Here is a 13,433-nt window from a genome sequence, read left to right on the forward strand (position 1 = left end):
TTTCTTGTGTCTTATCACAGCTCAGCCTCACTTCCCATGCCACATTACAATGACGAACTCAGTCTAAACCTGGTATGATTCAATACAATGAGGACAAACTCTGAGTAACTTTCTGCTACTGAGGTTCATGCTTTTTGAATTATCAGCATCTGCCAAAACAAACTATGTTTTTTTTAAAAACCAACATGAAACTAGTTCCACCCATTTATCACCTTGCAAGACTGCAAAATGAAGACTCATTTAACAGAAACCAAAAGCCGCCCTCATAAAATCTGGATGACCAAATGGTGAGTTCAGAGAGCAAAGACAATGGAACAGATGATCACAAACATAAACGAAATCCTGTAATATAAACAAAGCCTCTGTAGCCAATACTCACGGATAGCCCAGCTCCATGAAGTTGTTCCAGATTTGCTTCAGGACCATGATCACTCCCATTTGCAGGCACAAATCAATCAGACAGCCGCTGGGATGACACTGAGAACCCAACACAAAATGAACAGCGTAAACATGTCTACTGTGTCTCGTTAGCAAACATCACATAGTAGGGCTGAAAATCAGTTGCAGATATTTCACAGCAGGGCTGCTAATTTCTGAGACAACAACATAAACATTCATGCTTTTTGGAAAGTTCAGTAGGCCGCGTGGAGCCATTCTGCTGTTTGAAGCCAGTAAATGTTCAGGGCAGCTGCCTTTAGCCAAAGCAAAGGCTGCACATGCAGCTGGGCTGGACTCATTATGGGCTGCAGCCCATTGTCTGGAGCTGATGGGAACTCTAAAGTTTATGCTGATAATCAAGGAGCCTGATTTAATAACATGCATCAGCATTCACATCCAGCAGGCTTCAAAGGGTGGAGGCCTGACAGTGATGCAGTGGAGTGATACGGGGGAGCTGGTAGTGCCGTAGGACGGTAACAACAGCAGAGAGGTGGAGAGCTATTTCCACACAATCCAACATCACTCACCTCCTCCATTCTCCAACGGTTAAACAGCTTATTATAGTCCCCGGGCCTCCCAGCAAACCTGCAAAAACAAACACACACACACACACACAACACATATTAGCTTTGAAATTTAATTAGCTCTGCTGCAGTATTATTTTCCAATAATGGAATAGAGAAAATGTACCCTCAGTGGGAGTACACAATATTTCACGATAACAGTAGGCTTCATTGAAAATTCCAGCAACATCTGAATTATGAGAATGTTGTTTAGCCACCACAATAAATAAAACAGATACAATCAGACAAAAACAATCAAAACTAATAAATATATAAAATAAAGAATAAAATAATTCAGTTTGTTATTAAAATTATTTGCTGAAACAAACCCATTGCAGTTAATGTGTTTAAAGGTAAAATAAAGAAAAATGAATTCAATTAATTCTTGTCTCCTTTAAATTTCACAGTATCACTCTTTAAGTTTCACTACCTTCCCAGGAAAAATGCTATGTAGAAAGTGGAGCTGTTCAGGTTCACAAACTGGAAGAGGAACATCTTGAGGGCAAAGCTGTTCTCCCATTCGGACTCGGTCCGTGGGTGTTCTGGAACAAAAAACAGAGTGTTGTGACCTTTCTCTGTGGCTGTTACCCATGCTGGCATTTTTTGGAATAACGTCATTAGGGAAACCCCGCTCTGCACATGGGAGAGTTAAAATCAAAGCATTTGAGTCAGAGTTCCATCAGGAATCTACACCCCCCCCCCCCCCTTGTGAATTAACTATCCATTATTTAGGCAGATTATGGTTTCTGGCAAGACATGAACACTACAGTATTGCAAACTTACCTAGATTAGTAAGCAGATATGCCACTTTCTCATAAACCTGTCAGAGCAAAGAGAATTACATCACCTCAAATCATTATAAGGCAAGCATTGTTAGGACATTAGATTAACATTTGATATTTGTTAAGTATGACTCCACAAAGATCATTTAATGTGAGAAACATATTCTATTCTGCACAAATGTTAGAGATCACCTCACATGTTTTTTTTATTTCTGGCAAAATAGCCATTCGGCATTATTTTTTATTTATTTATTTTTTACTTTTAACTGTTGGGGGAAACTCATTTATTGTGTCCATACTTTGCATTTATTACAGCTACAGAAATGGTGATATCTTGAAAGCATAAATCATTCCTCAGAATATTATTTCAACTGCCCTGACATAACAAAGCTGTTTGGAGATGACCCGAGAAGTCAGACGGATGGAGTAAAGCCCTGGAGATTTTGCCATCTGTACAACCTCCATTGCCTTCAAAGCACTTGATGCTTTTCTACACCTCCAAATTTCAGCTGTAGAAGTTGGTTGCATTTCCTGCTTCTCACAATCCTAGTATGCCCAAGTAAACACGTTCAATGGATGTTCTGGGCTCAGTCCTCAGTTCTGAGAACACTTCTGAGAGCTTATTCTTTGTTTCATTTACAAATGTTCTGTTCTCAATAAAGGTTTTTTTGACATTCTTTCAGATGCATAATCTTTTCACAGTGTAAAGATTGATTGACTAACCTCTGGCTTTATTTTAATACCTGAAGGAAAAGGGTTGCTTGATTTTTTTCTTACAAAATGAATGCTTTAAGCACTGTTTAACTGATGGGGACAAGTTCCTTGATCTATTATGTTCATGATTTGTAAAGAGTCCTAATTTCTCTAGTGATCTTATAAAATTTATTTAAACTCACTTCTGGAAATATTTGATATTTTTAATTTTTGACATTTGACATTCCCTTTTCCTACACTTTACACGAGTGGATTATCTGTATTTGCCAGAATTATTTGCTTGTCTGCATTTGCTCACATCTTAACTTGAGTGACACCCAATTCTTAATCCATAGGGTTTAATATAATGTCAGCCCACCCTTTGCAGCTATAACAGCTTCAACTCTTCTGGGAAGGCTTTCCACAAGGTTTAGGAGTGTGGAAATGGTTATGGAAATTTTTGACCATTCTAAATGAATCACATTTCTGAGGCCTGCTCACAGTCTCCGCTCTAATCCATCCCTAACATGTTCTGTCAGGTTGAGGTCAGTACACTGCATCCAACACTTTGCTTCGCTCTTGGTGATGTAAAGTTTGGATGCAGCTGCTCTGCAATGGAAACCCATTCCATGAAGCTCTCTACACACTGTTCTTGAGCTAATCTTAAGGCCACATAAAGTTTGGGCAATTGCATAAACCTTGTTATAATATCTCTGTCAGTTGGCTGTGGAATATTTAGTAGTGTGGAAATTTGACAACTGGAGGCACAGGTGACTTCCTATCATAGTACCATGCTGGAATTCACTGAGCTCCTGAGTGCGACCCATCCTTCCTCAAATGTTGGTAGAAGCAGTCTGCATGCCTAGGTGCTTGGTGTTATACACCTGTGGAACGTCTGAATTCTGTGATTTGGATGAGTGTGTGAATACTTTTGGCAATATAGTGTAAATAACTTAATTTACTATTTATATATAAGTGATTAGCCCCCTCCAGGGTGTGTTCCTGCCTTGCGCCCAGTAATTCTGGGTAGGATCCAGACCCACCACGGCCCTGAACTGGATAAGTAGTTACAGACAATGAATGAATACAGTTGATTAAATAAAAAGGGCTGTCATTAACTTTTGCAGTCTTACAGAAGTTGTTTAAAACACATAAAAATAGATAGAATCAGAGCACATGTAATTTTTAATAATCTCTGTTGAGAGCAGTTTTCTGTCTGATTTACTATCTGGCCCAGCACATACACAGAGAATGGAAAGCACTTTAGTTTGATTCCTAACTGTAAGTTCTGAATACTGTACAGAAAGCAGATGCTGACCACATTGAGGGACATGATAATCATGAAGTTTATGCAGACTCCGGTGCCAGAGGTGGCAAACTGCCAGTTCTTCTTAACAAACTCCCACTGGAAAGAGGCAAACTTCTCCATGGCAATAAGCCGAAAAACGACCACAGCGAATACTGCTGTCAACACTAGGGAGATCTGAGAAAGGGAGAGAGTGAGAGAGAGAATGAGGGAGGGGATTTTTCCATTAGTATGAGTACACTTATGGAAAAAAATGATGATGGGGAATAAATTGTATAAATTGTTGCTTACATACAACAAAGACTCTTATCTCTGAATGAAATGTCTTAAGTATACTCTAAAGTAAATTTAAGTTTAAAGAATGTTATTACAAGTAGGGAAGTGTGGAGCAAGTAGCTCCCCCAAATGAGATATTCCCTCAAATTTATTTTTTTCCATTGGCCAAATGATGGGGCCTTATATGTCCCTAAAACTCATACTGAATGGCTGTGGTCTAATTCATAGTGAGGTTTCATCTGGATCACTGCATTCCTGGGGAGTATTCGTACAGAAGCCTGATTGGATCAGTGCATAATTGTTATTTATGTATTTCTACAAATTATACAAAAATGTAGTTAAAGTTCATCACACATGCATGTGCCCTGAAAACAAATAATTTGTATTTAATGTATTATGTATTATTATTATTATTATGTATATATCAATTAACAGATTATTTAATTTAGGTTATTTTATTGTACGTTTTGTATTCTGTATTTGCTCTGTTTTGTATGTCTTTGAATGTGTTCTATGTATTAACTGTTGTAAGCGTCTTTGAGTTCTTGAAAAGGGCTATATAAAAAAATGTATTATTATTATTATTACTATTATTATTATTATTATTATACACATTACTTAATGTATATAAAAATGTTTCGGTATCTGTAACTGTAATAGAGTAAATTTTTAATGAACATATTTTAAGTGCTTCATGAACATTTAGCTGTAAAGCATTACCCATTGTTGTTATGGGTCTTTAAGCCCATGTCGGGACCAGTTTGTACAGAAATGTCTAGGAAATGTAAAAGTCTGTGTTCTTTTTTTTTTTTTTAAGTGTTTTAGTGAAAAGTGGAGTTTGGATATGACGTAATGATTTGTTAAACATAACTTTTGTCTTGACTAAGCCAGGAGGCAACATTCTCTCTCCATTCCTACTTCGAGCCTAATGCACTTACCCTTAACTTTCACCAGGGGGAAGCAGTAATCTGTGGTATTATAGCATTGCTTGGAGGGATCTTACAGTGTGGTGGTGCTAGAAAAAGTGGAAGAAGGTGCAAAGTGGCATAATGTGGTACAGTGTGCTAGATCCTGGGCTGTTATATAACTTTGTTTCTAAATGCAGAAGCTCTGTCTAAAAGTGCTGCAATGTAGGACGGCATAATGAATGACTGTAAATGAAACGGGTGGCAGAGAAAGGTAAGTGAAGGTAATTACACTTCACAAGTTGGCCTACCATGAAGAAGATCCCGGACACAGAGACCATGAGTCGACTGAGTTTGTCCGTGAAGGGCTGGAAAGGCTCTGGTTTGCCTGAAACGGGGTTGACCCTCTCCTTCCGCGAGTACTTTGCTTCAAACTGAGGCCTCAGCTCCTCCTTATCAACACATGCATGCATACATATATCAAAAAATGCACTAATCTACATACAGACGAATGCCATCATCATTTGATTTCGCTGGGTTCGTTAAACCTGTCCCAGGAAAGGCTGCAGTGCAGATGATGACATAATGGAGGAGGTATTCCATATGAAATACATGGCATTTTTGTAAAAGCAGCCTATCTACTGGCCAACGATAAATGTTATGTTTTGCTTAAAGGTAGGTTCAGACCATGACCATCAAACATAGCAAACACATTCTTTTTTATTTTACAAAAACCAACAAGACTAGAATTGGCGAATGGAGAAAGACAGCAACACTGAGACCCATGGTGGGTCTGCGCAGAAAGGGGACAGTGTTGATGAGTCTGAATTCTGATGCTGCTGATGTCCAGAAGATATGAGTGTGTTAATTATGACAACATATTTGGTGAGACTACCTTTAAGGCTCATAAGGCACCAAGGCATGAAAACAACACCCAACACATTCATCCTCAAAAAGACTCATGCTATGTCTGTAAATGATTCATGTGTAAGATTCGCAGCAGAAAGCACAGCATGCATCAAACACAACATGAGAACAATAGGAGGCACACTCACAGAACACACCATGACACAGGATTTACACTATAAGAAACACAACAAACAGCACAGATATTGGCCGAACAATGTTTTCAGTTATTCACATATGTCTAATGGCTATTTTCAGTCAGGTCAGCAAAGCACGTTCCTAAATGTCTTATTAGAAATGTGGGAAAAAGACAGAGAAAGTGTTTTCTTGTTTGTTTCAGGCTGAGATTTTTAAATGATGCTGAGCATTTGTGAAAAAGCATCTACCGGGATCTAAGCAATCAACTGGGTTCCTACTTCAGAGACCAGACTTACCTCTTCTTCCTCCCAGTCAATTAAATCCCAGTCATAAGTAAGCTCCGCCCTCCTCCTCTTCCAGAATTCAAGGAAGACGGTGGCTGCAGGAGCAAAAAGCATAGCAGTGAGCTACACATTGACATAAATGCTATATTGTCAGTGTGTAAAGCACTGAGAATTTCTCCCATCCGTCTCTTTCTGGTTTGTCATTAATTATTGAGAATTAATTGAGAATATGTTTACAAATTCAGAAAAGGTTATCCATTTTTTTCAGTAAAGGCTGATACATGTACTGATACAATACTTTTTTCATTCATTCATTGTCGTTAAGCGCTTATCTAGTTCAGGGTTGCGGTGGGTCCAGAGCCTACCTGGAATCATTGGGCGCAAAGCAGGAATACACCCTGGAGGGGGCACCAGTCCTTCACTGGGCAACACACATACTCACACCTATGGACACTTTTGAGTCGTCAATCCACCTACCAACGTGTGTTTTTGGACCATGGGCGGAAACCGGAGCACCCAGAGGAAACCCACATGGACACGGGGAGGACACACCAACTCCTCACAGACAGACACCCGGGGTGGGGCTTGAACTGGATGTCCCTGGAGCTGTGTGACTGCCACAGTACCGTGCCTCCCCTGAAGTAATACTAAAAAACGGATTTTACACTTAAGACTAAATGTCCAGCTCACTAATCAAAATAATACTACCTCATGATCTATGTGGTTTGTGGGAAGAGTTACGAAGTAGCGCTCCCCAAATGTTAAATGAGTAGTTTAATATAGCTTGACCCACTTTTGTTTCAAGCAAGTGAAAAGAGAGAGAGAGAGAGAGGGAGAAAGAAAGAGAGTGTGAGAGAGTGAGTGAGAGAGAGGGAGAGGGAGAGAGTGTGTTAGAGAGTGAGTGAGAGAGGGAGAGGGAGAGAGTGTGTGAGAGAGTGAGTGAGAGAGAGGGGGGGGGTGTGAGTGAGTGAGAGAGCTTTATAAAATTCTTTATAAAAAAGGCTGACAAAATTCTTTTACTGAATCTTGACATAACAGTGTCCAGTTCACTCAAACAACCCCAACAACAACAAAAACGTTTCTTAAGCACTTCTCAAAGTTTAAAGAGTGTCCATTTTTAACTGATTTCAATTCAAATTTAAATTCAAAAAGAGGATTTTGCCAGTGGATGCAAAACAATTTGGAAATAATATGAATGTTTAGCAAAAAAAAAACTTTTCTAAAGACAATATTTTAACACAAGTATTCTTATTCTCTCTATAACCTTAGTGTATATTTTATGATCCTATGAAATACAAAATATTTCCAATCCATTGTGTTTTTGTTAATTTACCTAAACCAACATATCTGCATATAAATGTGAATTAATCTTACAGCAGTTTCAGCTGCATATTAGTTTTAAAAGATTACTGACTGTTACTGCAGCAGAGGAGGATAAATTATCTATTGATAAACTTTATTTCAGAAGAAACACTGAATTAAGTTTCCACAAAATTTGGCCATATAGTGTACTTGAGTCCTGTGTAAAATGGGGATTTCCCTGCACTAAACCTATCCGCTCCAATTAAATGACCATTTACCAACCACTGTTGTAGGATTCTAGAATTCTGTTTTATGAAAATGAATGTGTAAGAGCACAGAAATTGCTGAACAATATGTCAGTACATAGCTATATATTAAAGGAGCTGCATGCTACATTTTTTGTATTTTGTCTCCTGGGATACACTTATGAAATCTGTATGGTTTTACAAGTCAAAAAAGAAAGTCTTAATGAATTTTTATATGACTGTTTTCTAACCTCTCATTATTCCTGGCTCTTTATATTTAATTTCATGCTTTTCTATAGAGATGAGCATATTCAAGCGAGCCATGAATCTTTAAATATATATGTCATCAATGGGTGTACCTTAAAGTGGCTTAATTCTCTCATTACAAAAGGGTGTACAGTGTTGGGAGCCACAAGTCTATAGCATAACTGTAACCTAGTGCTACATATATTGATATCTATACTATATGAGACAAGATTATTTTCTGTAGGGCTTGTTTTTAAGGGTCAAAGGAATATTGGGTTGCTCTTTGTGAAATGACTACATGTCGTGTTTTGTTCAGTCTCAAGGTGGCTGGTAGCCTGTATGAGTGAATGGCCTGGGAGCTGTCCCGGTTTCTTGACACAACTGTCCACATGTACAGAACATAAGTACCTTAATATTCAATTATCCATAAATACACATACACACGGACATATACATATTCACGCAAGCACAATATGGAGCAGAGGTGATGATCATTGGCTGATGTTAGAGACAGATCCAGGCCATGTTCACTGCAGTGCTCAGCCCAGGGGGCATAGGTTCATACACATCAGCAAAACTCAAAGACAGAGACAGACAGACAGACAGACAGACAGAGAGAGAGAGAGAGAGAGAGAGAGAGAGAGAGAGAGAGAGGATGTCCTGCAATAGGGGTGGCCTAAGGGTCTCCTCTGATACACACCAAATTACACACACAGCCCCATACTGACTGACAGCTTGCTGACACTCCAGGTTGTTTTTGTGTCCTCTCCTGGGAAGCGTTTCATTAACATTAGTCAGTCAATTAAATTCTATGTGCTGTACACAATTATCCCATGTTAACACACAATACGAGAAGGACACTCTGACATTGATCTATTTGTCGGTTTATCCGTTTATACAAGCAGCAAATTACATTTATAATCTATGTGTTTAGTAACCAAAGCTTAATCACTTTCAAAATTTAAAGCTTTTGGCTGTGAGGAGAGCCACACTGTGAGCAGATTCTATCAAAATGGTGTTTCATAATCTTCTCCTGGAAACAAATAATGGTTTCCAGCATGATGCTTTAGTTTTCTTACAACTGTAGGAGTTGAACTGCAAAATCACATTGTAAAGCATACCTTCACAGTGATCTACCTGAACCAACAAAAAATAAATGATTCTAGAACACAGCGAATTGGCTGCTTATTATACACAAGTACAAAGCAAAGGCTGATTGTACTGAAGTCTTTTGGGCATTGGAATCAATATCTCTGTGGTGTAAAATCACACTCTTTGCTTCGCCGCTTTACAACATCTTCATTTAAACTCCAAACAGTGACTTTGCTTTCTCAAACTGAATAAATGAAAAACAGTACAGGATTGAAAGGATGAGAGTGAAAGAAAGCTAAACTCACCCCATATTGCCATGAAAATGGCAAAAAAAACTGTGCCTCCATTATCAAAAAGATGAGTCACCTGAAAATGAATGAAAATGCATATATCATTTTAGAATAACTCAAAGTGACTAAAACTCACAAGTCCTGAGGCTCATCCATGAACCATTTGGATGATTTTAATAAAATGATAATGAATTCTTCCCAGATTACTTACTTTTTACTTAACGTTTTATATTGTTACGAAAGTCAAAACTTATTATCTTCGTACATTCCAATGGTCAACACAAGATGGAAGTCTAGGAAATTTAGGCAAAAGCTGCTCAATGCTATTTAGTCTCCCCTATTGCTCAATGGGATTAAAGGAAATGCATTTGCATGAATAAAAACTGTAAGGCTCAACAATTAAATGGAATATGAAATCCTTTTGGAAATTGTATGTTTCTGCATGGCACATTCCTTCTCCACAAATGCAAGAATATCAATTTTGAGTTAACATTATTTTGTTTGTACTGTGAATGTGCAGCAAGTGATTAACAGATGGTGTAATATGTACCTTTGCATAGACACAGCTGTCACTTAGTTTCCAGGCGCTGCAGTTGACTTCACACATGGGGCACATGATGGTGGTGTTGGCCTCACAGATCTCTTTACTGTACACAAACCAAGTGTTCAAGAGTAGAAGTAAAACAGTTTTGTTTCATTAGCAAGGAATTGTGTTGTATACACCAATCAGCCACAACATTAACACCACTGGCAGGTGGTAGCTGCTAACTGTTAGCAGCTAGTAATGTTAGCATAAGTCTCATGGAGTCCATGTCTCAATGGGTTTGACTGCATAAGGACAACTTTCTCAACTTTAGGCACGGGGTATTAATGTTATGATTGCTGAATGTATATTATGTGCATCTCTGGGACTTTTCAGTGTGTCAGGCTTTAAAGAAATCAGTCTTACTCATATTATAGACTGATTTCTCACTGAGTATGTTTTCTCTGAATGGGTTCCATCTGTCAGATGGCATCATGCTGTTGATATGCCTTTGTGGCCAAACTGCCACTAACACATTGCCATTGGACAGCTCAGCACTAACTTCCCAGTTCTGTTATGTTACTTAACAGATGCTTGGCCGGCACTGTGTTGGGGCCAATGAGTGATGGGGAGAATGGAAAGGTCAATCTTCCAACCCATATAGAGCGTGGCTAATTATGTCTGATTTTTTGTCTCAATTCCAAATGCTCAAGAGAAATTTGATATGCTATATTGAATATATTGATTTTTTTATTTGCACGCATATGGAATTATCAGGCTGGTTAAATATTCATTTAGTTTATGAAGGCCTTTGTGGCTGATGTTGTATGGAATATGTTGTGCTACATAGTTTTTTCCAAATTAATTGAAAAAAAAATGTCTAAAGAATGCTGAGTGGTGGAAAGATGAAAAGATATCTAGAAAAAGATGTCCCTCTACATCTAAAGAATGTTGAAATATGTGGTTCAAAAAAGATCTGTCCAAATCAGACGGACCAAACACAGTCCAAATGTCAATGTCTAGTTTTGTGCTAAATAAAGGTCATAACAGACCGACTAAATTTAGACAAAAAAAAAACAACAACATTTAAATGATATCTTATGTTTGGTAATTAGCTGCATTCTGAGCAGTGGGTTTGGGTGCAGATTTCCACGGAAGGTGAGAGGTGAATATGAATCGGTTTTGGCTAATAAAAATTCCTTGAAGTCAGCCTGGTGCATCAAGCACATATACAATATGTAATACTATATATTTGGGACAATTTTTCAATAAAAGTGGGTTCCTTCTAGGTAAATGGAGGGATTGATGACAGGGTCTTTTCAAACTGACCTGACTTGGCTGGAGTCCATGGTGAAAAGACCATAAAGGAAGACAAAAAGACCAACCAGTGCTGCTGGAATCAACATTCCTGTGTACCAGCCCAGCCAGGCAAAATACAGACCAATCTTTTCCCCAAAATACCTCCTGAGGGGAGAGAGAGAGAGAGAGAGAGAGAGGGAGAGAGGGAGCAATAATAAAATATACAGAAATACTTTTCATACTGCCACTATCTTGTGTTTCTCTACTTAAAATTTTGGAGCATGTGAGGTCACAAAGATTATGTAATATGGGCAACTTTGGGTGACTTCCACTGAAGGAAACACAAGAACAGAGTTGCTGTGTTGGCAGATTAACAAGAACGATATTTCAATCTGGCCCAGTTTTTTACCTGCGAACTCTAAAGCAAGGTGAGCTCTCTCAATTCCACTAGCACACACACAGAGACACACAAATAAAAAGGGAAAAAGAGAATGAACAATAAAAATCTCAGCAGACTTTAAATGGAGCATAAACAGAGTAATATTTGTATCATTCATTCATTATCTGTAACCGCTTATCTAGTTCAGGGTCACGGTGGGTCCAGAGCCTACCAGTCTTTCACTGGCAACACACACACTCACACCTATGGAAACTTTTTTAGTCACCAATCCACCTACCAACGTGTGTTTTTGGACTGTGGGAGGAAACCGGAGCACCCAGAGGAAACCCACACAGACACAGGGAGAACACACCAACTCTTCACAGACAGTCACCCGGAGCGGGAATCGAACCCACAACCTCCAGGTCCCTGGAGCTGTGTGACTGCAATTCTACCTGCTGCGCCACCGTGCTGCCCAATATTTTTATCAGTGAATTTAAAATAATTTTAATAAGTTTTTCTATGTATTCATTCATTCATTTTAGTTTTCAATTACAAATGCAACTTTTAGTAGGCTTTTGTCCTCACATATTTTGTATATGGACTGAAGAGAGCTGCAAATAATGTTCATGTTTTTGTATTACTCCATTTACAGGAGGAAAAAGAAAGAACAGACAGAGGAAGAACAGAATCAAAACTGCCTCAATCTGCAGCTCAGTGGTCTTGACCCAGAGCCAGCCAAGTGTTTTCAATTACTTATTTGAAAAATCAATTCTCAGATTTGACTGAAATGCCATTCCCTATTCATTCATTCACCCTGGAGGGGGCGCAAGTCCTTCACAGAACAACACACACACTCACACCTACGGAAACTACGTAGTTGCCAATCCACCTACCAGCGTGTGTGTTTGGACTGTAGGAGGAAACCCATGCAGATACAGGGAGAATACACCAACTCCTCACAGCCATTCTCTATTGTAATATATCTTATTCAAACTACAACAGTTTAGCTCCTAACATTCATGCTAAAATTATAAGAAGTGTTTCAGGCTCAACAATTTTGTTTTATTCATAATACATTCAGAGTAGCCAATCAGAGCCGGAAAATTAATGATGGTCAATTATGGCACTTAAATGGACTACTGGGGAATAATACATTTAAAAAAATATACAATATGGGCCCTTTCATTTTATAGTTCAGTTTGAAATTGCACTGGTGACTTCTAAGGTTTACAGGTGAATAGGATGAACTCAATTTCTCCCAGCAGGATGTTTAAATAGGGTCCAGAGTGTGGGTTTATAACACTCAGCTAAATTCAATTTTCACCATAACAAAGCCACAAAGGTTTAGGAGTCTTGAGGGGTTAGAATGATGATAGAAGTAATGCGTATTATTCACCGTATAAGATCCAGAGGCTGGTACTTGTACCAGATTCCCCAGCGAGCCCATCTCTCGTAGAGTAGGTGCCTGTGGTTCTGAGCCCCATGGGTTTTTATTGGGTGCCTGCTCTTGTAGCTGCCCTGAAAAAGAAAATAGCTTAGAATAAGTTGTCCATAAACAGACAGCAGCAGGATGTTAGAACAGTGTAAGAACAGCACCCTGCAAAAGTGATTATGAGCTCACCTCATGAGGGGGAAACGCAGCCTCATACGTTCCATTGCCAAGCAATCGATTGATACCTTATGACAGAGAGACAGATCTGTGAATTCACTGTTTACTCTTCATTTATTTAAAGATATTTCAATATAAAGTGTAATATATCATC

At 38.7% G+C, this 13,433-nt stretch overlaps 1 protein-coding gene across 1 annotated transcript in view; it reads right to left on the reverse strand.

Moving 5' to 3' along the window:
• ano3 (anoctamin 3) overlaps positions 1-13,433 on the reverse strand; it is a 58,136-nt gene that overhangs the window by 5,070 nt on the left and 39,633 nt on the right. The window contains exons 9-20 of the mRNA XM_066667126.1: positions 13,292-13,347; positions 13,067-13,188; positions 11,319-11,453; positions 10,017-10,113; positions 9,482-9,542; positions 6,304-6,386; positions 5,275-5,415; positions 3,795-3,959; positions 1,785-1,821; positions 1,432-1,543; positions 966-1,023; positions 380-477 (exon numbers count right to left, since the gene is read on the reverse strand). Of these exons, the coding sequence (XP_066523223.1) occupies positions 380-477; positions 966-1,023; positions 1,432-1,543; positions 1,785-1,821; positions 3,795-3,959; positions 5,275-5,415; positions 6,304-6,386; positions 9,482-9,542; positions 10,017-10,113; positions 11,319-11,453; positions 13,067-13,188; positions 13,292-13,347 (1,165 nt within the window). The remainder of the gene's footprint in view (positions 1-379; positions 478-965; positions 1,024-1,431; positions 1,544-1,784; positions 1,822-3,794; positions 3,960-5,274; positions 5,416-6,303; positions 6,387-9,481; positions 9,543-10,016; positions 10,114-11,318; positions 11,454-13,066; positions 13,189-13,291; positions 13,348-13,433) is intronic.

This window comes from Hoplias malabaricus, chromosome 4, assembly GCF_029633855.1.
Source record: "Hoplias malabaricus isolate fHopMal1 chromosome 4, fHopMal1.hap1, whole genome shotgun sequence".
NCBI classification, from domain to species: domain Eukaryota; kingdom Metazoa; phylum Chordata; class Actinopteri; order Characiformes; family Erythrinidae; genus Hoplias; species Hoplias malabaricus.